At 44.8% G+C, this 27,179-nt stretch overlaps 2 protein-coding genes and 1 long non-coding RNA gene across 3 annotated transcripts in view; 1 reads left to right on the top strand and 2 right to left on the bottom strand.

The window, feature by feature from the left end:
• Positions 1-8,780, bottom strand: part of PTPRE (protein tyrosine phosphatase receptor type E) — an 83,040-nt gene extending 74,260 nt beyond the window's left edge. Inside the window, exon 1 of the mRNA XM_079312246.1 lies at positions 8,674-8,780. The gene's annotated coding sequence lies outside the window, so the exon portion shown is untranslated. The remainder of the gene's footprint in view (positions 1-8,673) is intronic.
• Positions 8,781-12,120: 3,340 nt separating this feature from the next.
• Positions 12,121-14,715, bottom strand: LOC306805009. The gene is made up of 2 exons (XR_013775086.1): positions 14,456-14,715; positions 12,121-12,225 (listed from the first exon to the last, which is right to left on the bottom strand). It is a non-coding gene; the product is annotated as an uncharacterized lncRNA (long non-coding RNA).
• A 1,975-nt stretch (positions 14,716-16,690) lies between these two features.
• CLRN3 (clarin 3) lies at positions 16,691-26,801 on the top strand. The gene is made up of 3 exons (XM_079312288.1): positions 16,691-17,016; positions 24,421-24,603; positions 26,431-26,801. The coding sequence occupies exons 1-3, from the start codon at positions 16,788-16,790 to the stop codon at positions 26,706-26,708; spliced, it is 690 nt and encodes a 229-aa protein (XP_079168414.1). The 5' UTR covers positions 16,691-16,787; the 3' UTR covers positions 26,709-26,801.
• The last annotated feature ends 378 nt before the right edge of the window (positions 26,802-27,179 follow it).

The following is a 27,179-nucleotide window of genomic DNA, read 5'->3' as shown; positions in this document are numbered from 1 at the left end:
CTTCTTTGTTTCATATTTTCTCTAAAATTCCCCATTTTTCTTTCATCCTCACACATGGAACCAACTCTCAACAACCACTACCAAAGCCACATTGTGTCTCAAAATAAAAGCAGGTGAGAAATGAGCTGAAAACTAAGTGAAAGCTACAGCTCAGCCACACTCAAATCATTAAAAACAAGGGCAGATCCAGCTCTGAAAATCAATTTTTATGACAAAATTTAATTGCTGGTTCTCTTCATCCTGCTTTCCCCAAAACCTCTGTTCCCCCACAAAGCCCCTTCTGCCCCCAGGAACTGAAATCAACTGGCTGAAGTTTCACTTCTGATCAAATCCCCAAATCCCACCTTGCTTTATTCCCATTCAAACCATCCAGGGACTTGATTGTTATTTGTACTGAAATCACACATTTTAAATATTTTCCTCTATTTTGTCTTGTACTGTTGGCTTTGATTAATTTCTTTTGGTGGCAACAATCAATTTCTTTGTATAGACATGAATGTGTGAAAAGTACATTACCCAACATTGAAACTCTACCAGTTCAACTCATTTCCCTCAGAGAGAGTGAATCAAATATCTTTGAATAATAAAATTATATTTAAGACGGTTAAAGGTGCTGGATGAAACAGCACAAAACATGGTTTATGCTCAGATTTAGGAGACATCTAAATTCAGGAAAAATCAAACATTTTTAAAAAACCATTTACCACACTGCTGAAAAAAATAATACCCAGCTGTGACTGCATTTCTAGCTGAAAAAAATCCTCTTGTTTTGTCCCTTCCCCCAGCCCTGCACAGCTGGGCACAGCTCTGCACTCACTGTCTGCCAGGACAGTTCCTTCCTTCCCTCCTTTCCCACGCCCCAGAGCTGGTTCTGATTACAGCTCCCTTTGGAATGAGGGGGAAAACCTCAGGGATGGCCTGAAATCCTGAAATCCCATCAAGGGCACAGCAGAACTGCCCTGGGAGAGCACACAGCATCCAGTCCTGAAAACAGAAATGTTAAACTTAGTTCACAGAGAAAGTTGTGAGGGTTCGGTGATTTTTCCAAGGAAAATATTCCAGGTTCTTCCTTGGAAAATTCTGGTAAATGAGGCCAAATTTCAAGGGTAAATAGTTGGATGCAGTGCAGCAGTTCTTGAGGTTCTTCAGGATAAATTACAGCTCGAGTTACACATTCACAAACTGATAAATAACTTGGGCAGTTCACTTATTAAAGGCACTAAAAATGAAAAAAAAGGGAAAAGTGAAGAATGTGGCTGCAGAGAGCTCAGCTGCACTCCTGTGTGTGCCAGGTCATGCTGTGCTCTGCTGAAACTGAGGACTTAAAAATGGAATAAAATCACAGAATCATGGAATTGTTTGGGTTGGAAAAGACCTTCCAGATTATGGAGTCCAACCATCCCCCAGCACTGCCAAGGCCACCAGTGTCCCCAAGTGCCACCTCCACTTTACACCCCTCCAGGGATGGACAGACCTTTCCAGGGAGGAATTTTCCCAAATTTCCAGCCTGAGGCTGTTCCCTCTCCTCCTGTCCCTGTTCCCAGATCCCAAATCCCCCTGGCTGTCCCCTTCTGATCCCCCTTTTCTCCAGGCTGAGCCCCTTTCCATCCCCCTCAGGAATTCTCCATTCCCTTCCCTGGTCACCCTCCAACCCCTCCAAGTCTCTCCTGTCATGAGGGGCTCAAAACTGACCCCAGGATTTGAGGTTCCTCCTTAAAAAACACCCCATAATGACACAACCCATCATCTCACCACCACAAACCCTAAGTCTGTATCTAATAGCTCAAACCATGTAATGTTAATAGGTCATTATTTAAATATAGTTCCCTGTTTCCACCTTTTCCTTTCCTCTCCACCTTCCCAGAAATATTCAAGTCTCTACAACTTCCTCTCCCCCCAGTTCTGCTGGAGTGGGAGGTTTGTCTGTGGAAAACAGATTAGAATGAAGTGCTGGGTCTGTGGCCTTGAAATGTGCCCTCAGCTGAGTTTTTAATTTGGGCTTTTCAAGATTGATCAGCTCATGTGTAATTTAAAAGCAATTTGAAGCAGCAAGGTGGGGAGTTAGACTTGAAATTAATGAGCTTTTGACATCTGCAAACAAAATGATAACGTGAACCCACTTAACAGGGGGAGCATCTATCATTTTAACTTGGTTACACAAAGGCTTTTCTGCTGCACTCTGAAAGCTGCTCCACCACAATCCTGCTCTCAGCAGCAATCTGCAAACTTTGCTGTATCAGATTAGTAGAGAGACAGGCTGCAGATCAATTAATATCATTGAATAATTAAATGTTTTAAGTGATATTCTGCAGCATGATTGAAGACATCCCTGAAACCCCAATTTGAATTAATCAGACTCAGTCCCTGAAACATCTAAACCCACAGAGCACAGGGTACAAATATTATTTATGGCTTGTTTAAATCAGGGTTTTACTACTCAGGAAAGGTCCAGCAATCCACAGCATATTCCAACAGAAACCAAGAGCAGGAATGCAAAGGAAAATAAATCTTCCAAAGACAAACCAGCAAAGATGACAAGATGAAAGGGCAAAAGACAATCAAGATGGAATTCACCAAAAGAAAGTGTGCAGGGTGAGGGAAGGGTTAGGGGTGAAAACTGCTCTGAAGCAGAGGAATTACTCTTGGTAAAGAAATATTTACAGATCCTTTATCAAATACCCTGCAAACCACACACTGTCATCATTGGCTTCAAGGTGTGATCACCCTGACTTTCATTTACCAGAGTCAGATTTTCTTCTGGACAAAAAATTCCACTAAAAGAAGCCAGGGAGGTACAAAATGAGAGGGGCAAGGTAAGAGCACGGTGTGAATTTCATGTCTCACCTGTGGGATCTGACAGGCAGGACAGCAGCAGCCCTGGGGCAGCACAGACAGGAAAGTTCCAGCTCTTCCAAACAACCCAAACTCAAGCACTCCATCCTCATCCCAGCCCTCACCACCCCATAGCTGAAAGGGGGTTTGGAACCATCCAGCTCATCCCAGTTCATCCCAGCTCTGCTCATTTTCAAGGGCCACTGGGATGAACCACAGCGCTCCTACAGAATTTATTCCAGGTGAAAAAAGATGGATTTTGGTGAAAAGGAAGAAAACTCAAACCCCACAGCAATTCAAGGAACACCCAACCAGCAGGAAACCTGGAATGGACTGAGCTCAGGAGGGTGAGATCCTGCCATGGGTGTGCAGTTGGGTATTTCTTCTAAATTATTTTTTTTCCAGAGAACAAAACTTACAAGTTGGAAGTTTATCCTCCAGCTGCCCTGATTGTGTCCTGATCTTTCTGAAGTGACATGAGTAACACACTTTTCACTTCTTCCCTTGCAAATCTGTTGTTTGCTTTCTCTTTGAAATTCCTTGTCCTACTGAACCAAAGCCTTTCCAAGCCCTCACTGCTCCAGGTGGTTCTTGCTGCTGCATCCCTGTTTGTGTGGGATCTTCAGGGAACAGCTGCTGGGGCATCCTCACACTCCTGTGGGAAAGAGCTGTCCCTTCCCAACACAGGAATCCCAAAATTGTCACTTCTGTCGCTCAGATATTTTTTAGTTTACGTCTCATCTCACCTCTGCCTGATTTAGTTTTGTTTTTTGGTTTTACCTGCTCGTATCTCTGATTCTTCCCCAAAAAATTATTGCTGTGCATCAGAAAAATGAAATCTCAGATAAGACAAGCTTTCAGGACTGAGCACTTTTTCCTTTTTACAGAGGGGATAAAAGTAATAGAAAACCCCAGAAGTGAGTTGTTGTGCATTTCCCAATAACAATCCACCACCACTGCAAGCAACAAACTAATCCAGCAAATTTCTTCCCAGTTTTGTTTCTCCCCTCAGCCAGGAAACACCTTTGAACACAGACAGATCTCTGGGAGCAAATTTCACTTTGCCATTTCAGCACTGAGTCACTGCCAGCAGTCAAAGGGAAAAGGGCATTTTTGGGGCAGGGGATGTCCCTGGTGAGGCATGCTCTGCAGGAAACAGGATTTGGGCAGGCAGAGGGATATCAGGGATGGAATTATTATTAAACCTGCAGCAAATCAGCTGGACATGCCTTAAAAATACTCTCCATGATGTGAATAACTCCAAATTAAATCCTGTACAAATACTTCAACAAAATGCTGCTGCTGAGCTCCTCCTGATCACTGCCTGATCAGCATCTCATTTCATCTTTAGCTTGCACAAGTATTAAATGGATTTGCACAACGGACCTGAAGAGATATCAACATTTCAGCAAGAAGTTTGGAATAAATACAGGCAGGTTTTTTTTTTTTTACTATTAACACTTTGAGCATTTGGGATTGTGCAATTCAGATCAGACAGGGCAAAAACAACACCAGGATGAAACCCTGTGCAGAAAGGCACAATGAGTAAAAAAATACAAGATTTAGAGTTTAAAAAGATGCAGCAATCCTGCACAGAGCATCCACTCCTCATTCAGCCCCAATTCTGCTGCATCACATCACAAATCAGCTCAAGCAACATCCAAACCATTCCCTGGGACAGCTCTGAGCCCATCAAACCAGAGCCACATCCAGGGGAGCCCTAAAAGCCCCACCAAGAACAGGCAATTGCAAACCCTTAATAATTCATGGCTCCAATTCACACCACTTGCCATGCTGGCCACAGAAGGATATTGCAGCTTACAGAGGGATTCTGCTGCCATTAATATTGCAGCAGGAGATCAATAATGAAATGCCCATCAGGGAGCAGAGAGCTGCTCACTGCAGGCACCCAAACAGCATCCCTGAGGTTTGGCTGCTCCACTGCTGCTTCCCAGCCTGCAGGGATGCTGGAAAACTGCAGCATCCCCTGGGAAAAAAATACAAAAACCTGCAGCCTCTCTTTGGAAAAAAAAAAAAAAAAAAAAAAAAAAAAAAAAAAAAATCTGCAGCCTCCCCCGGAAAAAAAAAAAAAAAAACCAAACCCAAAAGCAACCAAAAGACTGCAGTCTCCCCCTGGAGAAAAAAAAAGAAAAAAAAAAAAACTAAAAACTTGCAGACTCCTCTGGAAGGAAAAAGCCAATCTGCAGCCTCCCCCTGGGGTGTTGGATGAAGAGCAAGTGAGTTGGAGTCTGATTCAGCAAACCCATCCCATTGTGCTGTCCCCACCATGCTGTTCATAATGGAAATATGGTCCCTTCCTGCCAGCCCCCCTGGAATAAAGATAGAATTGCAGCTTCTGCCCTAAACATCTGTTTTCAGCCTCTCATCCTGAGGAATTTTCATGGTGTGCCCAGATACAGAATAATTCACTGGAAATTCCTGTGTAAAGGCAGGTTTTCTCCACCAAAACACAAAACACACATCATCACTCATTGCTGATGGCCTTTGAGTGCTCTGACACCACACCTGGGATCTGCCCCTGCCATAAATCCATGCTGAGGAGTATTGTGGAAGCAGAGGCTGAGACACAGCATCACTTTTACAAAATGCCAGCATCAGTGCTCAGGTTCTCTGTAACTGAACCATTTTCCTGCAGAAGCTCCCAAGGATGGGCTCTGTGTGCCCCCAGCAGCACAACAAACCATCATTATTCCTGCTTTTCCTCCTCCACAGCATTCCACTCTTTTTTTATTTTCCACTGCTGACCTGCTCCAGAACCTTGAACAAATTTACCTGGCATCACCAAGCATGAAGAACAAAAACACAGGAGCTGGAGAGGGGCCTTGATAGGACAAGGGGGATGGCTTTAAATTGAAGAGGGGGATATTTAGATGGGATATTGGGAAGGAATTGTTCCCTGTGAGGATGGGGAGGTGCTGGCACAAGTTTCCCAGGTTTTCCTGGATCCCTGGAAGTGTCCAAGCCCTGGAATGATGGAAAGTGTCCCTGCCATGGTAGGGATGGAATGGGATGGGCTTTGAAGTCTCTTCCAAGCCAAACCCTTGTGTGTTTCTGCAATTCTGACTCTCAGAAAACACCAAGGACATCTGTGACAGGGCAGAATTGCACCGACTTCCTCCAGCTCTGTTTCACTTGGCAGTTTGTCAACCCCTGTCCACTCGCTTTCCTTCACAAAAACTCTTAAATGGGTGAGAAAAAGGTCACTGAGTACAGCAGGCAGAGCTGTGCTGGAGCTCACTGTGAAAGCAGCTCAGGTCATAGCACAGCTCTGCAGCTTTGCTCATGACACCAGCAGCTCCAGAAAGCCAAAACTCCCAAATCCTCCTCCCCTGCTGTCACCTGCAGGAGCCCAACAATCCTTTTTTACCAGCTTCCCATAATTTCAGCCCATTCCTGACAACACCCAGGAGCTGGGGATGCCATGGAGGGTGAGGGAGGGAGAATAAGAAAATTCAGGGATTTGTGACAGCTGCTTTATGGAGAGCCAGAGATGCAAAACCTCGTCTGAGTTTGTTAACAGATAAATAATCATAAACATATCAGGTGGAAAGCAGGGAAGAAAAACAAGATACAAACACAAACTAGGACCCAAATGTGTTAAAATTCCCCTTTTAGCACCTGAACAGAAACTCCTGCAGCTCAAACAGTGCCAGCACCTGCTTTAGGCACACAGAGATGTCTGAGTTTATGAAAGGTGCCAGCAAAGCAGGAATTGTTCTGCTGTGAGTTTGGGAGAACCCCTGCATGGCAGGAATACAGAGCAGAGCAATCCCTTTATTGGGAGCACAGCAAAACCATCCAACTCTTCACCCACACCATTTTGTTCCTCACATTATTTCCCTTCCCTTCTCCTCGCACGTTTCTGAGCTCACTCCACGCCTTTCAGCACTTGAGAAAACAAATGTTTCCAGCTGGATTCCCCGTGCTCGGCTGCTCCATCCCACAGGAGATGTTTGCATCCCCATCCCGGGGACCCCAACCTGCTCGTCCCACCCTTTTCTCCCCTAGCACAAACAGGTTTGATTGCCCCATAAACACCTCCTTACCCACACCAAGGCTCCTCCAAAAACCCAAATTCCACCTAAACCAAACCACCCAAAACTTCCCATGCCAAGGTTTCGCTGGTTTCATTAATCCCCCAGCAAAGCCAACACCCCTCCAGGATGAGGAAATCACGTTTTATCCACTTTTAAATCTCTCCTAAACTACACCCAGTTTCCAGCTGAACGCCATTAGTTTTCATCAGAAGTTGCTTATTTCATTATTTATTTACAAGCCCCAACCACAACACGTGCAGAAGGTATGACTCTCATCCACTTAAAAATATTTTTTTTCCAATTTTCTGCATCTTTATTTCTACTTTCCATAGATTACAAAATCTAAGGGGATAAAAATACCTCAAAAAAAATCTCGATAAGAATTGCCTTTTCTTTCAACTCAGCGGTGTCTACCCCATCCAAATCAGACACAGCTACACAGCTGAATGCACAGAAAAACAACTTCACTCTATGGAAATAAGCCATATGGAGAGGAACCTCGCTGAAAAATCGGGGGGAAAACCCTGGAGACAGCCTTTCACAATCAGAAATCACTGTCCCAACCCACAGCAAATTCCCATTAACCCTTTCCACAAAGCCGCGAGTCAAGAGAAAAAATAAAACCCCGCGATGGGAGCAGTGAAAAGCCGAGTGAAAACCAATTAATAAATGGAAATAGAGGGAGTTTAAAGACCAGCCTTGACCGCGGGAGTGTCCGTCCGCAGGCACCGCTCACTCCGGGGGGGCGGGATGGGAACCGAGGGGAGAAAATCGCTTTTAAAGGCGCAGCTCGGGTGCCAGCCCCATCCTGGGAGAGGGGCAGAGCCCGGCGAGCACAGCTGGGCTGGATGAGCGGGGACGAGCCAGGATACCCAGGGATACCCAGAGATACCCAGGGATACCCAGAGATACCCAGAGATACCCAGGGATGCGCGGGGATACCCAGAGATACCCAGAGATACCCAGAGATACCCAGGGATACCCAGAGATACCCAGGGATGCGCGGGGATACCCAGGGATGCGCGAGGATGAACAGAAATGCCCAGTGATCGACAGGGATGCGCGAGGATATCCAGATACCCAGGGATGCGCGGGGATGTTCAGGAATACCCAGGGATGCGCGAGGATAGCCAGGGATGAACAGGGATGTCCGAGGATGAGCAGGGATACCCGAGGATGAACAGAGATGCCCGACGATGAGCAGGGATGTCCGAGGATGTCCAGGGATGCCCAAGGACGAACAGGGATGTCCGAGGATGAGCAGGGATGCCCAAGGATGCCCGAGGATGAACAGGGATGCCCAAGGATGAGCAGGGATGCCCGAGGATGAACAGGGATGCCCGAGGATGCCCGAGGATGAGCAAGGATGCCCGAGGATGAAGAGGGATGCCCGAGGATGTACAGGGGTGCCCAAGGATGCCCCAGGATGAACAGAGATGCCCCAGGATGAACAGGGATGCCCGAGGATGAGCAGGGATGCCCGAGGATGAGCAGGGATGCCCGAGGATGAGCAGGGAGCCGTGCCGTGCCCTGCCGCTGCCGGCGCTCCCGCATCCCCGGGCGCCGCCGCTCCGCCCGCCCGGCGCTGCCCCGCGGCCGCTCCGGGATGCGGCTCCCGGGATGGGATGCGGTACCGGGATGTGGCTCCGGCGCCCCGGGCGGGCCGGGGCGGCGCCGCGCTCTCGCTCTCCCGGTCCGTGCCCGCACAGCCGGGGGCTCCCGGCGCCGCCGCACCTGCACCGCGCTGCCTCCCGCTCCGCGCCGCTCCCGCCGCCCCGCTCACCTGCGGCGGCTCCGCGGGCCCTGGCGGCGCGGCCGGGCCGGCCGGGCAGGCGCTGTGGGCCGGGGCGGCGGCTCCCGGCAGGAAATTTCCCTTTGGCCGCCGCCTCCTCCCGCTCCCGCCGCCTCCTCCCGCTCCCGCCGCCTCCTCCCGCTCCCGCCGCCTCCTCCCGCTCCGCTCCGAGCCCAGCCGAGCCGAGCGCGCCGCCACAGCCCCGCGCCGCCTGGCGGGCACGGCGGGAACTGCAGCGGGAGCGGCCGGGACGGGGACAGGGACAGGGACAGAGGGACAGGGACAGAGGGACAGGGACAGAGGGATAGGGACAGAGGGATAGGGACAGGGACAGAGGGACAGGGACAGAGGGACAGGGACAGAGGGACAGGGACATAGGGATAGGGACAGAGGGATAGGGACAGGGACAGAGGGACAGGGACAGGGGAACAGGGACACAGGGACAGAGGGACAGGGACAGGGACAGAGGGACAGGGACAGAGGGACAGGGACAGCGACAGGGACAGGGACAGGGACAGAGGGACAGGGACAGAGGGACAGGGACAGAGGGACATGGACACAGGGACAGAGGGACAGGGACAGGGACAGAGGGACAGGGACACAGGGACAGGGACAGAGGGACAGGGACAGAGACAGGGACAGAGGGACATGGACAGGGACAGAGGGACAGGGACAGAGGGACAGGGGGACAGGGACATAGGGACAGGAACATAGGGGCAGGGAGAGGGACACAGGGACGGGGGGAGAAAAACATAGGGATAGGGACAGGGACAGAGGGACAGAGGGAGAGAGGAACAGGGAGATAGGGACAGGGACAGAGGGACAGGGACAGGGACAGGGACAGGGACAGGGACAGCACGGCTCCCGGCACGCCCCGGCTGTGCTGCAGGCGCCCTGCTCCGTCCCGAATCCCCCCGAGCTGCTCCCAGAGCGCCCGACTCTGGTGATACCGCACCTGCCCGAGTCCCCATCCCCGTGTGTGTCCCCATGTGTCCCCATCCCCGTGTCCCCATCCCCGTGTCCCCATCCCCCCGTGTCCCATCCCCGGGATGCAGAGTCGCCCCGTGGCTCTCTCCGGGTCCCATCCCCGTGTCCCCATCCCCCCGTGTCCCATCCCCGTGGCTCTCTCCGGGTGCCATCCCCGTGTCCCATCCCCGTGTCCCCATCCCCCCGTGTCCCATCCCCGTGGCTCTCTCCGGGTCCCATCCCGCCCGGGCTGTGTCACTGCCCGCCCTGGCAGGGACACCCCTGAGCCTGGCGGTCCCCAGGGTCCCCTCGGGGACGGGGAGACCCGAAATAGAGACAGAGGTGAGAAATTCGGGCAGGGAGGGGGGATTTTCGGGACTCGGGTTGGAGATGTGCCCGTCCCTGCCACACAGCCCTGCAGAGCCAGAGGAGCTCCCAGCAGCAGCAATCCCTGCTCCAGGACAGACCCAAGGGATCCCTAAAGTCTTTCCCAAGGATTCTCTGCGTTGCTTTCAGATCCCCCATACCCATGCACACCGTGTTTACATTTTCCAGATGTCCCAGAGCAAGACGAGCATCCCAGGAAAAAAAAAAAAAAAAAAAAAAAAAAAAAAAAAAAAAAATCCCTCCTCCAGAAGAGATCCAAGTGATCCTAAAAGTCTTTCCTAACCTTAACCAGACTCTGGATTACTTTCAAACCCCCAATGCCCATGCACACCACGTTTTAAGTTTTCCAAAGAAAACAAGAAGAACATCCTAGCAGGAGAAATCCCTCCTCCAGGAAAGATCTTAAAAGTCTTTCCCAACCTTAATGTTTCCATATTTTACTTTCAGCCTCCCCCATCTCAATGCACACCATATTTAAGTTTTCCAAAAGATGCAGAGCAAGAGGAGCATCCCATCAGGAGAAATCCCTCCTCCAGGAAAGATCCTAAAGTCTTTCCTAATCTTAACTGAGCTCTGGATTATTTTCAAACTCCCCATAACATCCCAGCAGAAGAAATTTCTCCTCCAGGAATGATCCAAGTGATTTTAATAAACTTTCCCAACCTGGATGATTCTCCATGTTATTTTCCAAACCCATGCACACAATATTTAGGTGCTCCAAAGGATGTCAGACAATCAGGGGGTGCAAAGAAAGACCCAGCAGAAGGGAAAAAAAAAAAAAAAAAAATCAGACCATCTGTGAATATTTGTGTCTTCTGCAGGAAACTTCATCAGGGCCTAATTGTGTCCCTTTGGCATTGTGTTGACAGGGAAAAAAGTGATTTAGTGGGAGGCTGAATTTCCATGAGCAGTGGCAGTGAAAGTGGGCACAGCACCAGGGAGGAGCTGGATTTTAATGAGCATTTGTGCAGATCAAATGGCTGCAAGTCAGGGATTTTCTCACTGAGAACCATTTGCAAGGAATTGGATATTAATTTAAGTGAGTGTTTATAGCCAGGCAATAAAATAAATAGAATTATTATACCTGTTGGACAAAATGACCACATTTTCTATTAGTGCAGGAATTAAAGACACTATTAGGCTATGTGGTCCCAAAATTAATTAGTCATGAGACAGAAATGGAAAGCCAAGTTGTACAATAAAGTTTTTAATATATGATTTGGCCTGAAGGGATTTGCTGGAGAGAAATATCTAAATAAATTGTGCAGTTGTGAAATAAAGTTGCAAAAAGCACTTCATCCCATCTTCCACACTCAATGTCCATAATTAATGATTATATTGATAATTTAGGCCCCAGCTCTGCATCCTCCCAGTCTCACCCAGGTTGATGCCACTTGTGTTTTCCAGGATCCATCAACGAGCTGGAGCCAAGAGCCTGGGGCTGATTTTGTGTTGGCTGCAGAAAACAGCTCAGGGTGATGCTCTCTGGCAGAGAGCTCCAGCCAGAAATCCAAATTTACAGCCCAGGAGTGGGGATCTGTAGGATGAAGTGTCTTAAAACCCAATTTCAGACAAGGTCTGCAGGGAATTTCTGCTGGTGAGGAAGGGGAGAGGATGAGAAACGAGGCTGCTGTGGGATTTGTGGCCATTTAGCAACAATTTAATTCCCTTGACAGAAGGGAGACAGAAACTGTACCAAAAATTAAATTTAAAAAAGTGGAAGGCTGCAATGCTGTGCAAAAATAAGATAACAAGGAGGAGCTGATCCCACATTTATCCCAATCCTGGGATAATCCAATACTCAATAGGGACTTTTCTTCCTCCCAGCCCTGCTCAGGTGTCTTTTCCTCTCTCTCCATCACAAATCAAACCCCTCTCAGCAGTGGCAGCTCTTTGGCAGCCTTTTCACCTTTGCTTCCAATTTTCCAGAGATGCTGCAGGGCCTCCCACAGCTCCTGCATCCCTTCCTTGCAAGGAATTATTCCAGCAGAATGGATGGGATCTTCACCTGGAGCAATTCCAGGTGCAGAGAGGCATCTCCTCTGCCTCAATAAATGAAAAAAAAAAAAAGGAAAATAAGCAATATTTGAACACCAGCGTTTTATTTTGGGTATTCCAACATGATAATGTTGGTGGCAGTTCAGTAAATTGGTCTTCTTGCTGGTGTGGTGGAACAAAAATTACAAATTCCTGAAAAAAAATAAATTTAAAATCAGAAAATCAGCAGCAGAACAGCAGAAAAAAAGCTGACAGACCCAGGATTTCTGTGGCTGCAAACTCATCTCAGCCTCAAAGTACAGGAAAAGCTCTTCAAGGTAGGAAAAATTGGGCAAGCTCAAGAAAATAAATAGTAGGAAGAGGCAATACTTGAACACCAATATTTTATTTGGATGTTCCAACATGATGCCCTTGGCAGAGCAGGGTGGATCAGTCTTTTTGCTGATGTACTGGAAGAAAACTTGTAAATTCCTGAAAAAAAAAAATCAGGAAATCAAAGTCAGGACAGCAAAAAGCTGACAGAAAAAACTGTGTTTTGTGATGCTGCAAACACATCTCAGCCTGAAAATACAAAAAAAATTAAAAAAAAACTCTTCGAAGTGGGAATAATTGGGCAAAAGCATGAGGCTGTGTAATATTCCAGCAGTAGTTAATTTAATGACTAAAAGGGGTATTTGTTAAAGGTTTTTCCATTTGGAATCTAAAATTAGGAGTCTGGAGGAATAGATTGAAGTGTTCAAACTTACATCTCTTTAGAATTGGTACAGAAATTGCAATAAGGGAAAGTTTGCTCTCCTCTCCATCTCCACCTCAAGGGTTTGTTTCAAACACTCCACACCTTGAAGCAGCTTCAAAGCCACGTTTGATTAAAATGAAAATATTGCAAAAAAAGCTCTATTTCCCATTTCTTAAAATGCCAGGAGTGGTTTTTTACCTCTCACTCTTCAATAAACTGCACTTGACCACCCCATTTCACCACTCAGTCATAAATTAAAAGGTTTTAACAGCAAATCACATCATTTTAAAGCTGTGCCATCTTTTAGGGTCTGGAGAAAAGACACCCTGAGAGATCTTAAAGGCTTCAGTGGAGCTCTGTGGTTTAGGGAAATTCAGACACTGACTTCTGGAGTGAAAAAAAAGAAGGGAGAAATATCTCTATAATATCCAGATTTCATTTTAAAACCCTTTATTTTACTCTAATGGCATGCAAACATCAAAACCTCTATAATACCAAGTTTTTCCTCCTATTTTTTTCCTTATTTTTTCCCCTGTATTCTCCCCCTATTTTTTCCTTATTTTTCTCTCTATTTTCCCCCTATTTTCCCCCTATTTTCCCCCCATCTTTTCCTTATTTTTCTCTATTTCCCCCTATTTTTTCCCCCTATTTTTTTTCTTGGTTTTTTTTTCCTCCTATTTTTTCCCATATTTTTCCTCCTATTTCCCCCCTATTTTTCTCCTATTTTTTTTCCCAGTTCCTGCTTGCCTCTGGGGTGGGAGGATTGAGCTCTGAAGGGCTGGAGCTCATTATTAATTAATAATGAGCACATTAATATGGAGCTCATATTGCAGCTGGCTGAGGGACAAAATCCCAGCTGTGATCCCACTCCAAGATCAGAGCTCAGACATCCACAACCATCCCATGAAGGAGATCTCAGCTGAGAAGTTCTGGAAATTTCCTGGCAAGAAATCCAAGCAACATTTCAAAAACCTGTTTGCTTTGTCTTTCAAAAGGAAAAAAAAAAAAAAAATCAGAAGAAATCAGAAGATGGAATTGTGCAAATCCACCCCTGCAGCACTGGGCAGGAAGCCATAAAAATGGTTTTCCAAGGAGTTGTTGCAATAATTTTGCAGAACAGTTTTGCAGCTTCACATTGCTCAACCCCAATAAAATTTTGATGCTTTATCCCATTTCCAGTCCAAAGGCACAAACACATTCCTGTTTCCATCTGACTGCTGGCTGCAAAGTGCCACAGGAAAAAAACCCGATTTCATTCTTGATATGCTATAATTTGCTGTAATTCCAATTTATCCATCACAGAAAAGGGAGAGGCAACTTTGGCAACACATGGCTTGATCCTGTGAGGAATCCATGGACTGATCCTGCACATCTTGGAAGTTTTGGGAATATTTTTCAGCCAGAACCAGCTGAGCTCCTGTGCAGTCAGAGATTAAAAATGGAAATGAGAAAAGGATGTCAGGGCTTTGTAGGAGACACAAGGTCAGGCCCACAGAAAATCCCAAATATCAGCAGCACTTCTCTGTGAACAAAGCATCAAACCACTGTAGGATTTTTTTTTTTCCCCATATAAGAATATGTTTGCAACATTAAAAACAGATGTGCATGAAAAGTTTGCATTTAACGGCTTTCATTTTGTATTTTTGGCCCAAAGCAAACTGATTTAAACAGGAGGGAAATACTCACATCATCAAGTTCTAACAATGATGGGTAATTTCATGTAGCAAAGGATTGCAGGTCTCTGCTGCCCCCCTCTTCATAACAAATTAATCTGATTTTTCTCCTTGGTTGCTGAGTCAGGAGCAGTGGGGGCAGAGTGGAGAAGGTGCTGAGCAGGAAATATTTCCTCTGAGTCAGAGGAACCCAATCTCCCCTCCTTTCTCTCTCAAGATGAGGTGTGCCCTGTCAAACTGCAGCTTTAATTCCAGGTTTTATGATGTTCTTACAGGTAGCTGTGAGGGGAAAAAAAAAGGGGAAAAAAAAAAGACAAGGAATCACAGCCTAGGCAGAGAATAAACCTCAAGGTGACAAGCAAGAAAAAAAGCAAATTATGGTCTCATTTACAGAGCAATTCCCTGAGCCATGGGAGATTTCCAATGATTTGAGCCATAACAATTTGAGCTGAGTCACCAAAAACTGAATATAATTGAGTGAGGTTGCAAGGGAGGGACTCCAGGCTATTCACTGTGCTCTGAGCTTCTGCTGTTCAGTGTTTTCACAGGGCTGGCTGCTCAATTCATCAACATTGAAGGAGCTGAAAAAAAAATTCCCTGGAAGTTTTAACCAAGACAAACATCACTTCTAAAATACTGAATTTTTTAAACTATATTTCATAGGGGACAAGTGGCACTGCTGATGGCAGGAGGGAGGTTTTAGCTCAGTTTATTAAGGAATATCCTGGGATTATAAAGTGCTGGACTCTGTCCTTTGGAGAATAGAACTGTTGGATTCATGAAGCTGGAGAGGTGGATCAGCCAAACAGAGACTTCCCATGTTTCTGTGGTTAAACTTTAACTGGGCACTGGACAGGAAATGAGGCAGGTTCCTTATTATTTTATACAAATAAGAAATTTCCCTTTATTCCTTGGAGCTTAAGTCAAATCCTGACTGATTTCCATTATGTTAATGAAGCATTTTAATTTTCAGGAATAAAACTTATATTTTTAAAAAATATTTTATATATATATATTTTAAATAGTGACTTCCAAGACATCATCAAAATCTCAAGTAGTTTGGAAAATGAAACAAACATCACAAGACTATGAAAATAAACCCCATGGATTTCCAATCTAATGACTGCTTAAAACTTTGAGATCCAAAAAAACATAAAACCTGAAAAATCTCAGTACAATAACACTGCATACTTACAAATAAGTATTTTCCCAGGTGTTTACTCCTCCTGAGAAGTTCTTGGCTGTTTCAAATCCATAAAAAATTCCAGAATCTCTCCCTGTCATCACAGGACAAAGCAGGGAAGCTCCAGGACAGGAACTCCACAGGTTGATCCAGCAGTGCTGCTGAAGCAGATTGCTCCCTAAAAGTTAATTAAAAAGCTCTGGATGACCCAGGAGCAGAGTAATGACATTATAATTAATAGAAATAAAAGCTAATGGAATCTCTGTTACTCTACACTGACAATGAATTATTAATTTATGTTCCAGGTTTCAGGCCAAAATAATGGGGGAGTGAGTTTATCTCAAATTCTTGAAATTTGGCTTCAGACTTTTCATTAAGTTATGGAGGTTCAGTTTGAAATTGTGTTATTTGGTCATTGTTTAGGTCAGTTGGGGTAAAAAAAAATTAATATTCCCTTGGTTTATACTCCAGAATAGATTTTTTTCAGGATTTCTCCCTGTACATATCCACTAATCCTCTGAAATTAAGCTCTGCTCAAGGTATTTATTTCCTTCCTGACAGAAAGCAAAAGGGAAGGAGTTATTCTGTGAAAATAAATTTAATTAGGAATTAGAGGTGTTTCTTAGAAAATAAGCTATTGACACTAGCTAGAACCTCCTCACCCCACCAGAACCCAAAACTAACACAATTGAAAGAATTTAAGAGGTTTCCCAAAGGGATGGTTGGGTTGCTCCTTAGGCAAGCTGGGAATTTGAACATTTTACAACTTTATCACGAGATATTAGAGAGAGATCAGATATAGATTGGCAGATTCCAGCCTGACTGGATCAGGACCTTGAGAGGGAAAACAAGAAATTCAGAAGTGACCCAGGAGGGGCTGGGAAGGATGAACCCAGAGCTGGGACAAAGTGACACTTTGGCAAGGACCATAAATCACCCATGACCAACTCCAGCAGCAATTCCAGGCTGCTTTGGCTGTCACCATGGTGCCACCTTTTCCCCAGAGCAAAGTTCAATCATTTTACATTTTTATTACCACTGCTGCTTGCTTCAAGTTTCCCAGAACGACTTTGCGCGCTCGGGCAGGAATCACCCTCATGGTGAACGGGATTAAAGGCAACCAAATCCTCTGAACTGGGGGGGGGAAAAAATCAACAGCAAGATGCCATCCAGGAAGAAAAGCTGCATGTTTTCCTGCTCCTTCTGTGCCTGTGTGGGCTCCTTGGTGCTGGTGTGCGTGGTGCTGGCCACGCCGCGCTGGGCCAGCAGCCGGCTCCGCTTCGCGCGCGCCGGCTCCAACCTCACCATCAGCCTCAGCTACGGCCTCTTCAGGGGCACCTGTGAGCAGTTCGTGGATGTAGGGCTCCAGGTGCCCAAAAACACCTTCCAAGGTGAGTGCTGCCACAGATGGAAGTGGGTCAGGGCATCCTGGATTGCTTTGGGTTTGGGGGGAGGTGAAATCGCATCGTAATCCACTCAGGGACGTGTCCCATGCTGCTCCAGCCTCCAGCCTGGCCTGGGGCACTCCCAGGGATTCTCTGGGCACCCTGTGCCACTCCTTACACCTAATTCAAATCCATATCTCATATGTCAAAATTACTTAAAATATTCTAAGATGGTTACATCTGTCAGTGGCATGTGTGAGAAGATCTTCTTAGGTTTGGATATTGGGAAGGATTTGCCTGGCCTTGGACACTTGCAGGGATCCAGGAGCAGCCACAGCTTCTCTGGGCACCCTGTGCCACTCCTTATATCTAATTTAAATCCTCATCTCGTATTTCAGAATTAATTAAAATATTCTAAGATGGTTATATCTGTCAGCAGCACGTGTGAGAAGATCTTCTTAGGTTTGTGTTGGATATTGGGAAGGATTTGCCTGGCCTTGGACACTTGCAGGGATCCAGGAACAGCCACAGCTTCTCTGGGCACCCTGTGCCACTCCTTATACCTAACTTAAATTCACATCTCATATTTCAAAATTGATTAAAATATTTCAAGATGGTTACATCTGTCAGCAGCACATGTGAAATCTTGGGTTTGGGTTGGATATTGGGAAGGATTTGCCCAGCCTTGGGCACTTCCAGGGATCCAGGAACAGCCACAGCCTCCCTTGGAAACCCATCCCAGGGCATCCCCATCCTCACAGGGAGGAATTCCTTCCCAATGTCCAACCCAAACCTAAGATCTTCTCACTCGTGCTGCTGATGGATGTATTCACCTTACAGTATTTTAAATGAGAACAAGAATTGAAGTGGGGGATTTAAATGATATAAAATAAGACCTCCCCAAAAAGTACAGAAATTCAAAAATTTATCACCTGTGATCTTGGCCTGCACCTTGGAACCAGGGAAATAAAACACAAAATGGGAGCTTTCTGTCAAATTGACTTTGATTTTCAGAAGTTTGGTGAGGAACAGGAAAGAAACACTCACCATTTAACTTAAAGGGATTTACAAACCTAATTCACCTTCCAGAGTTTTTTTTTTGTTTGTTGTTTTTTTTTTTTTAATTTAATGATGCTAATTTATTATTTTGACTTTCAACATTTTGTCTACTACTGAATTAGCACCATTTTGATAGAGAAAGGTTTGAAGGTTGCTGCAGGCAAAAGAACAAAAGACACAAATGACCCAAGGGCAGATAAACCTGAGAGCTCCTGCAAGGATCAAGGGTTTGCTCTTTTTTGTCTGCCTGGCTGCCTCATCAGGTTCAGAGCAGTAATGCTGATGACTCCCAAGAAAGGGAGAAAAACCACTTGAAAAATGCTACCAAAAATATGAGCAGGTCAAGTAATTTTGGATGTAAATTGGATATCAGGACTGGCACAGGGTGCTCCTGGGTCCCTGGCAGTGCCCTAGGCCAGGCTGGATGGGGTTGGAGCACTGGGACAGTGAAGGGTCCCTGTCATGGCAGGGGGGGCACTGAGGGGGATTTAAGGTCCCTCTGAACCCAAACCAACCTGGGATTTTAAGATGCTTTAAGAAATAATTTAATTTTTTTGTAAACTGTTGTGTGCTGTGTTGTCCCAGCACACAGATCTAAACCTCCAACCTCATAAATGAGGCTCTTCCCCAGCCTAATTTATTCCTGCACCTGCAGAAAGAGCTGAATTCCCACGGTGGCAGGGCTGGGTTACACAAACCAGTGCCCACGTTTGACTGGGCTCCATCTCATTCATTTCTCACCAAACCCTGGGCACAGCAACATTCCCAGCAAGAGGTGGAGCATGGATTGGTGTTGTTATGCAACAAGTACAAAATCCTAAATCATTCCCTCTTATCTCGTTACAGCCACAGCAGAATAGTAACAGTGGTGTTTAGAAGAGTAAATAATAATAATAAATCATTTTTCTGTGGTTAAAGCTGGCTGAGGCCCCAGACCTTGAGCATGGGGCAGCTCTGGTGGTTTGAATTGTGCCCTGGAGAGCTGATGGCAGGGGAGGATCCAGGCTGGCTGCAGCCCAGGGACTGAGCCCTGCCCTTGGCTGGAGCAGCTCCCACAGCCCAGTCCCAGGGCCTGGGTGTGGCCACCAGATCGATTTTAATTAATTCATTAATGAACCCACAACACTCTGCTATCACTGAAGGTTTCAGGTCTCTGCACAGTCTGCTTTGGTGGTGGTGGGTTTTCCCTTACCAGATTTGTGATTTTGTGCTTCAAATGTTGAGGGGACATTTACAAAAAGTGCTCTCAGCTCTCCCCATCAGCCATTTAGGGATGAACAAAACCAGTGAGCTTCTGGATTTGTGAGTTTCCTTCCACAGCTGCTGAAGGAAAGTGATGCTTTATCAACAATCTAAATTTGGGGTTGCCCACATCCCTCACAGCAACATGAGAAGAGCTGACTTTAAATTAATTCTTAGGCTCTATAATAAGCATGATTATAATGTTTTACTTTATTTGCTAAAGGATTTGATTAGGAAATCCTTCTCTGGGAGGGTGGGCAAGGCTGGCACAGGTGCCCAGGTTTGCTGTGGCTGTCCCTGGATCCCTGGCAGTGCCCAAGGCCAGGCTGGACACTGGGGTTGGAGCACTGGGACAGTGAAGGTGTCCCTGCCATGGCAGGGGTGGCACTGGGGGGGATTTAATGTCCCTTCCCACCCACATTACTCTGTTCTATCATTCTATTCCATATAGAACTGAAATAGGAAAAATACTCCATAGAATTCCATACATTCTCTCTTTATATTCCTGTCCACCTAAGACAGAAGATGCATTTTCTTTACTGATATCCTTAAATAAATGGATTTCCAGTGCTATGGAGGAGCACAGAGCTTCCTCCATTCCAGCATTTCAGACAATCAGCAAGAGGAGCTGTAAACATCCCTTTAAATCACAGCATGATCTGAAAGCAGCTGTGCCCTGCCTGGGGGCTCTGTGAGCACCCCACGTGCATTTCTCAAGTGCCACTGTCATATTTGGGTGTGGGAAAAGAAGGACAATCCCTGAAGGGCAAATCAAAGTCAACAACTTGGGGATTATTTTCAGCAATAGCCCAGGCTGACTTTTATCAGTAGCTGCTCAAAAGCAGATCACCAACAACCTTTACCAAAAAACAACTTATTTCTCTAGAAACCACAACACCCAAAGCAATTCCCAAGCATGAAGATGAAAGACAGAGGAATCATGTCTGGCAGTGGAGTGCCCAGCCAGGGTGGCTCTTTCCAGCCTCAGCAGAGCAATAAATCACTGCAGCCACTCCTCAGGCTCTGGGGATGGCAGAATGCAAAAGTTATTTAATAACCAGAGCCCTCCTGAGCTGTCTGAATTATTTGTCTTAGAGAGGAACCAGCTATGAGGAAAATGTCTGCCATAAAAGGTTTGGTCATGGCTCTGACTGGTCCAAGTCAAACACCAAGAGGTTGAGCCAGGCTTAGGCAGAGTCTGGAATGTCAGGATTTATCCACTGCTGGCAAAGCCAACACCACCCAACAAAGTATTTCCAACTTTACCACAGCACAGAGGAATTATTGCACTTTCTAACTTCCTAAAATAAATGACCAAAGCTTGGAAATTGCTGGAATTCATTCCTGTCCCCATCAGTTTCCAGGGATCTCCTGAAAATAATTGAACTCTCCTCTGGATTTTTTGTTTGCTTGGGCTTTTTTCAGTGATTAATTCCTGATGTGTCATAGGTGATTGTAGAGTTGGGAAGGCTGACTAAGCCCATTGAAAACCTGGGAAATTCTACCCAAACATGTAAGGATAAAGGATGAAAAATAAAAGAAGGTACAGGAAATTAAGGAGAAATCTGACCAAATCCTGTATTTGTTCTAGAATTGTTGTTTTACACAGATCCAGCTGCAGGTTACCACTCAAAATATTTGAGTTTGATCCCACTCAAATAGACCAGCTGCTGGAGATTCCTTCTGTTTGCACAGACTACTTTATTTAGGGATTAAAAAAAAAAAAAAAATCAGCTGTCCTGAAAAGAGCATTTTCTTTCAAGCTCTCAGCCTTGTGCTGCTGCAGACAGGGCTGGGACAGCTGGAATGCCAAAATTCCACCCCCTAAACTGCAGCTCAGTGTCAGAGACAAACAAGATCAGTCAGGGGGTGCAAGAGGTGCAGCCAGGCACTTGTGGAGATGTTCTGAGAGATAAAATGAAGCGAGGCTGCCAGAGGGGAAATTGCACAATTTGTCTGATTTGGCTCCAGAGTTCTTTCTTCTCCCAGCAATGGATCACAGGTGATGGCCAGGCTGCCTCAGCCCAGTGCAGGCACAACCTGCTCACTTCCATTTCCATGACTGATATCCCCTGGATGCTCTGCTTTCCTTTTCTTCCAGGAAAATTGCTTGAATTTACAACTAATTTCCATAACACATCCTTAGCTGCCAGTGCCTCAAGCAGAAATTAACTTGTACTGCAGTATTAGATAAAATGTGAGAGGAATTCTCCTTTTTATTCCTTGCCAACAGCTCTTTTTATTATGTTTATTCCTCTTTATGGGGTTTTTACTCTTTTTTTTTTTTTTTTTTTTTCCTTGCTGTGATTTCTCCCAGTTATGGACTACCTGAATATTTTGCAATGATGGCTCTGTTCAAGAACAGCACACAAAGGGAATTTTCCTACAAAAATCTGTCTCTCACAACATTGATTTGAACAGAGCTCCAAAACATTGTCACTGTATTTGTTACAACATAAAGCACATTATAGCTGCCTTTCAATCTTTAAATTGAGAAAATTTGGGTGGGGGGAATAATATTGGAGAAAATAATTTACCTCAACAAAATAACCTCAACCATCCTCATGTGCCCATGGATGACCACACTCAGATTTATTTGTCCTGCAAATGCACCTGGTCCATCCAGGCAGCAGATTTATGAGCTTTGGGAAGGTTTTCCCCATCAGATTTATTGCATGTGAGGCACTGCTGCTATTTTGAAAGGAAATACAACTGGAGCAGAGTTTTAAATTGGAGCAGAGTTTTAAATAGGCATTTATGGAGGTGACCAGACAAAGGAACACCCAGATTTCTGATCCAGTTTAGACAGAAAATTCCTGTCTGGCCTCATCCAAATGCAATTTTTACAGAAGTAGCAAGGAACAGAAGTTTATTACCCAGTTAACTGCAGGATTAGCAGCAAGAATTTATTTCAGCCAGGTACCTTCACCCCATGTGGGATTTGGGTTCGTTGCTGTGTCCAAACCTCCTGCACTTTCTCCATCCCAATCCCTTCAGATCAGCCAAACCTCTGCTCATTAGCTTTTAATTACAGCCCTGGCAGAAAGTCACAAGGCTTTCCAAACCCACAGACTGGGCAGGTTATCACAGAATCATGGAATATCAGAGCTGGAAAAGCTCTCCAGGATAATTGGAGTCCCCAGGTGCCACAGCCACCCTGAGCACATTGCCAGGGCTGGTGACTCCCTGTTCCAATGCTTGAGCACCCTTTAGCTGTGAGCAAACTTCCCCAAATCTCCATCCCAACCCCCTCTGGCACAAGCTGGGGCTGTCTCCTTGGTGCCTTTTTTGGATTATTTAAAACAGAGGGAATAAAAGCAGATAAAATTAATGAAAGGCTTTCAGGGACATGGAGGGCAGACAAAGCCTCCCCAGGGGCTGCACCCAAATTGAAAGATAACCACGAGTTTTTCAGTCATTGATAAATTTGGTCCATTTTCATATCAGGGGTTAATCCTCCAATTACAGCTTCAGGTAATGAAGTAATTTACCCCCAGTTTGCTCCCCCATAACTCACTTTTATTTATACTTTCCTGGCCCGGAGGCTCTAGGGTGTCCTTGAGTTTCAGACCCAGAGGGATTGTTTTGTCTGACTGAAATATAGAATTGCTATAGGAGTTTCTATAGGATTTTCTACAGGAGTTTCTATAGAGTTTCTATACAGTTTCTATAGGAGTTCCTATAGAGTTTCTATAGGGTTTCTACAGAGTTTCTATAGGAGTTTCTACAGACTTTCTCTACTTTCCATAGAGTTTCTATAGGAGTTTTTATTTAGTTTCTGTGCAGTTTCCATAGTTTCTATAGTTTCTACTGGAGTTTCTATAGAGTTAATATAAAGTTTCTATTAGAGTTTCCATAGGATTTTCTACAGGAGTTTCTATAGAGTTTCCATTGGAGTTTCTATAGAGTTCATCTAGAGTGTCTATAGTGTCTATGGGGTTTCCACAGAGTTTTTATAGGAGTTTCTATTACAGTTTCTATACAGTTTCTATAAGAGTTTCTACAGGAGTTTCTATAGTTTCCATAGAGTTTCTATACAAGTTTCTATACAGTTTCTATAACATTTCTAGACAATTTCTATAAAGTCTCTACAGAGTTTCTATGGTTTCCATAAAGTTTCTATAGGAATTTCTATTAGAGTTTCTATGCAGTTTCCATTGAGTTTGTATACAGTTTCTATAGTTTCCATAAAGTTTCTATAGGAGTTTCTATCATTTCTATAAAGTTTCTATAGAAGTTTCTCTACTTTCTGTAGGAGTTTCTATGAAGTTTCTATAGTAGTTTCTATAATTTATATAGAGTTTGTATAATTTCTATAGAGTTTCTATAAAATTTCTATAGGAATTTCTATAGTTTCTGTAGGAATTTCTGTGAAGTTTCTATAACTTCTATAGAGTTTCTATAAAGTTTCTATAGGAGTTTCTATGAAGTTTCTATAGGAGTTTCTATGAAGTTGCTATAGAGTTTCTATAGGAGTTTCTATGAAGTTGCTATAGAGTTTCTATGAAGTTGCTATAGAGTTTCTATAGGAGTTTCTATGAAGTTGCTATAGAGTTTCTATAGGAGTTTCTATGAAGTTGCTATAGAGTTTCTATAGGAGTTTCTATGAAGTTACTATAGAGTTTCTATAGGAGTTTCTATGAAGTTGCTATAGATAGAGTTTCTATCAAGTTGCTATAGAGTTTCTATGAAGTTGCTATAGAGTTTCTATGAAGTTGCTATAGAGTTTCTATGAAGTTGCTATAGAGTTTCTATCATTTCTGTAGAGTTTCTATAGGAGTTTCTATGAAGTTTCTATAGGAGTTTCTATGAAGTTGCTATAGAGTTTCTATAGGAGTTTCTATGAAGTTGCTATAGAGTTTCTATAGGAGTTTCTATGAAGTTGCTATAGAGTTTCTATAGGAGTTTCTATGAAGTTTCTATAGGAGTTTCTGTGAAGCTGCTATAGAGTTTCTGTGAAGTTGCTATAGAGTTTCTATAGTTTCTATAGGAGTTTCTATATAGTTTCTATAGTTTCCATGCAGTTCCAGCACTGAAGCAGGGCAGGGTTTGCAGGCTGGGGGAGCTCAGTCCCCGAGCTCACCCCCTGTCCCTGTCCCTGTGTTCCAGTTGCAGACGCCCTGAGCAGCAGCAGCAGCAGCAGGAACCTGAACGTGGCCACCATCGTGCTGCTGGTGCTGGCCCTGCTCTGCTCCCTGCTCAGCTCTGCCTTCACCTGCACCAACGCTCTCAGCAACCCCTACCAGACCTTCCTGGGACCCGTGGGAGTCTACACCTGGAATTCCCTCTGCGGTGAGTGCTGGCCAATCCCTGAAATTCTCACTTTTCACATGGAACTGCAACAAGGAGCACCTGGAAATGCACCCTGGGCTTGCTTTGAACTCTGCCTGCTGGCACACCTGAAAACCATCTTTTAAATAGGGTTAAAGCACTTTATATAATAAAATAATATTTATATGATGGTATTTACAGGGAGGCGGCAGTTTGGAGGAGCGAGCCGTGGCAAAAATTATTTCTCTCTTTAAAAAATAAAAATAAGCTTAAAATAAGTGAAAAATAAGTTTCAACATTCCCTAAACATGAAAAAAAAAAGGAGATGCTGAGTCATTTAGAGCTGTGAACCTGCCCCACATTCTAACTGCAGCTCTCACACTCGCTCAGTCTCCAGAGGATTAGGTGTCCCTCTAATAAAAGGTTTGCAGTTGAATAATTTCCTTTTAAGACATCTGATTACAGAGTACTTCAGCACGGGTATTTTATCCTTCAAAAGCTTTTCAAGTTCAGGGAAAATGTGTCCCCAGTAGCAGCACCCTGGGGACAAAACCTTGGTGGGAAGGGAACAGTGCAGATCATCTTAATTATTACAAGTGCAGGTGGAGGTGTGAAAATCACCCGTTTTTTAACACAGATGCTGAAACACAGTAAGAAAAGGGAACAAAAGCTTAATTAGACAATTATTCCCTCCTGAGACAGCAGATCAATGTCTCATCCCATGGGAAGGTTTTTCCTGAGCCCAACACCTGAACCTGCAAGCTCTGACTGAAACAAAAGCTGAAATTTGGGCTGGCCAAAGTAAATACTGGGGTGAAAATAAATTTCTGTGTTGGCTGAGGGTTGTGGTTACTTTTAACAGCCCTGCAAGTGCTGTGACCTGGAAGTTTATTTTGCTGTGGGTGCATTTTTGTGGGAAATCATGCATCATTTGATGGGGGAGGTCATCTTGGAGGTTCCTAATTCTCCTGAATAAAAAATGATGAAGCTGTTTCAGCCTGGGTTGGTGAGGTGCCTGGAGAGAGGGAATGGAACTGTTCCACCAAGTGCAGAGATTCAACAGCAATATGCAGATAAATGTCAAACTGAACTTTACATTTGGGAGGCTTTAGGAAATAGACCCAGATCTAATAAGACATCACATTCTGGCTTTTCCCAGACATCCAATAATTCAAAGTTGTAAAGAAAAGGAGTTTTTTCAAGTCTAAGCTCTTGGGCCAACACTGAGCACAGACCAGGCTGCTCAGGGCTTTATCCAGCTGTGATATTTATCCAGATGTGATATTTATCCAGCTGTGATTATTTTATTCATCTGTGATATCTATCCAGCTGTGATATTTTACCCAGCTCTTCTTATTTTATCCAACTGTGAGACCACCCATGCATGATTTTGGGCTCATATCAAACAGACACAAATCACCAAAGGTTTGAATACATGATAATCATCAGCACTAAATGAAATGAAAAAAAAAAAAAAAAAAAAAAAAAAAGTTGGATTAAATGGCCTTATCTGAGAATAATCACTGAGAATCTAACCATTTTAGATTATATCATTGCCTATATCAAAACACCTGTCAGATACTATTGGGTGGGGCAAAAATTCTTGAAGTGCCCCCAGAGTTTATTTTAATTACTAATATTAGATAAGTATTAAACATTCCCAAGCATGGAAAAAAAAATCAAGATATTTTCAGGATAAATTTCAAGATTAAAAAAAAAAAAAATCAAAATTTTTCAAGATAAATTGATTAAAACCTCTGGACTAGGACAAGGTTTAAAGCAGACTATAAGGAATGACATGAATAGCACTACAGCTCTTCCTCTAAAAAGTGTATTTTCATTTCCCAGGAGTCCTCATCCTCCTAGCCATGATCCTTTTCCCTGTGAACGTGGAAGGGAACAGGCTGCCTGTAGATCTGGTGCCTGCAGGATGTTCCACCCCTGTGGAGACACACCTGGGATCCAAGCACAGCTATGGATATTCCTACTGGATCATGCTGCTCATCCTTTTCCTGAACATTGCTTCTCTCACCATCATCTATTTCTATGACCACGCCACCTATTCCAAGAAGAAAGAGCAGGAGAGACCCATTGAAAATGCACCAAAGGATGTTATTCTGTTTTAAGGAATGAGGGGGTGTGAAGGAAGATGATTTTAATGTGGACAGCAAATTTCAGTTTGCTCTGAACTGTGGGCACCCTTCAATTCCTGTTTTGTTTTGAGGACACAAAACCAATTTGGTTTTAGCTGAGCAGGAAGATCAAAGCCATTGTTTTAATTAAATCCCCATTAGTGTGGGATTTGGGAGCACCAGGATCCCTTGGGATGAGCAGAAATGATCCCTGAGCTGCTGCTGCTCCATTTCCTCCTGCCCTGCTCAGGCTCTGGGGGCTCCTGGGCATCTCTGGCTCTTGTGGCCAAAATCCCCAGAGACAGGGCTGGAGTGCCCCTGCTGCAGGGATGTCACAGGGGAGCACCCAGGGGTGTCACAGCCTGTGGAGGTGGCACTTGGGGACACAGGTGGCCTTGGCTCTGAGGAATGCTTGGACTGGCTGGATTTTCCAACCTGGATGACTCAACAATTCCATGAGAGCAG

Source organism: Erithacus rubecula (genome assembly GCF_903797595.1).
Source record: "Erithacus rubecula genome assembly, chromosome: 9".
Lineage (NCBI taxonomy): Eukaryota > Metazoa > Chordata > Aves > Passeriformes > Muscicapidae > Erithacus > Erithacus rubecula.
The sequence above is the reverse complement of the archived record's forward strand: the minus strand, read 5'-3'. Positions and strand labels throughout refer to the sequence as shown.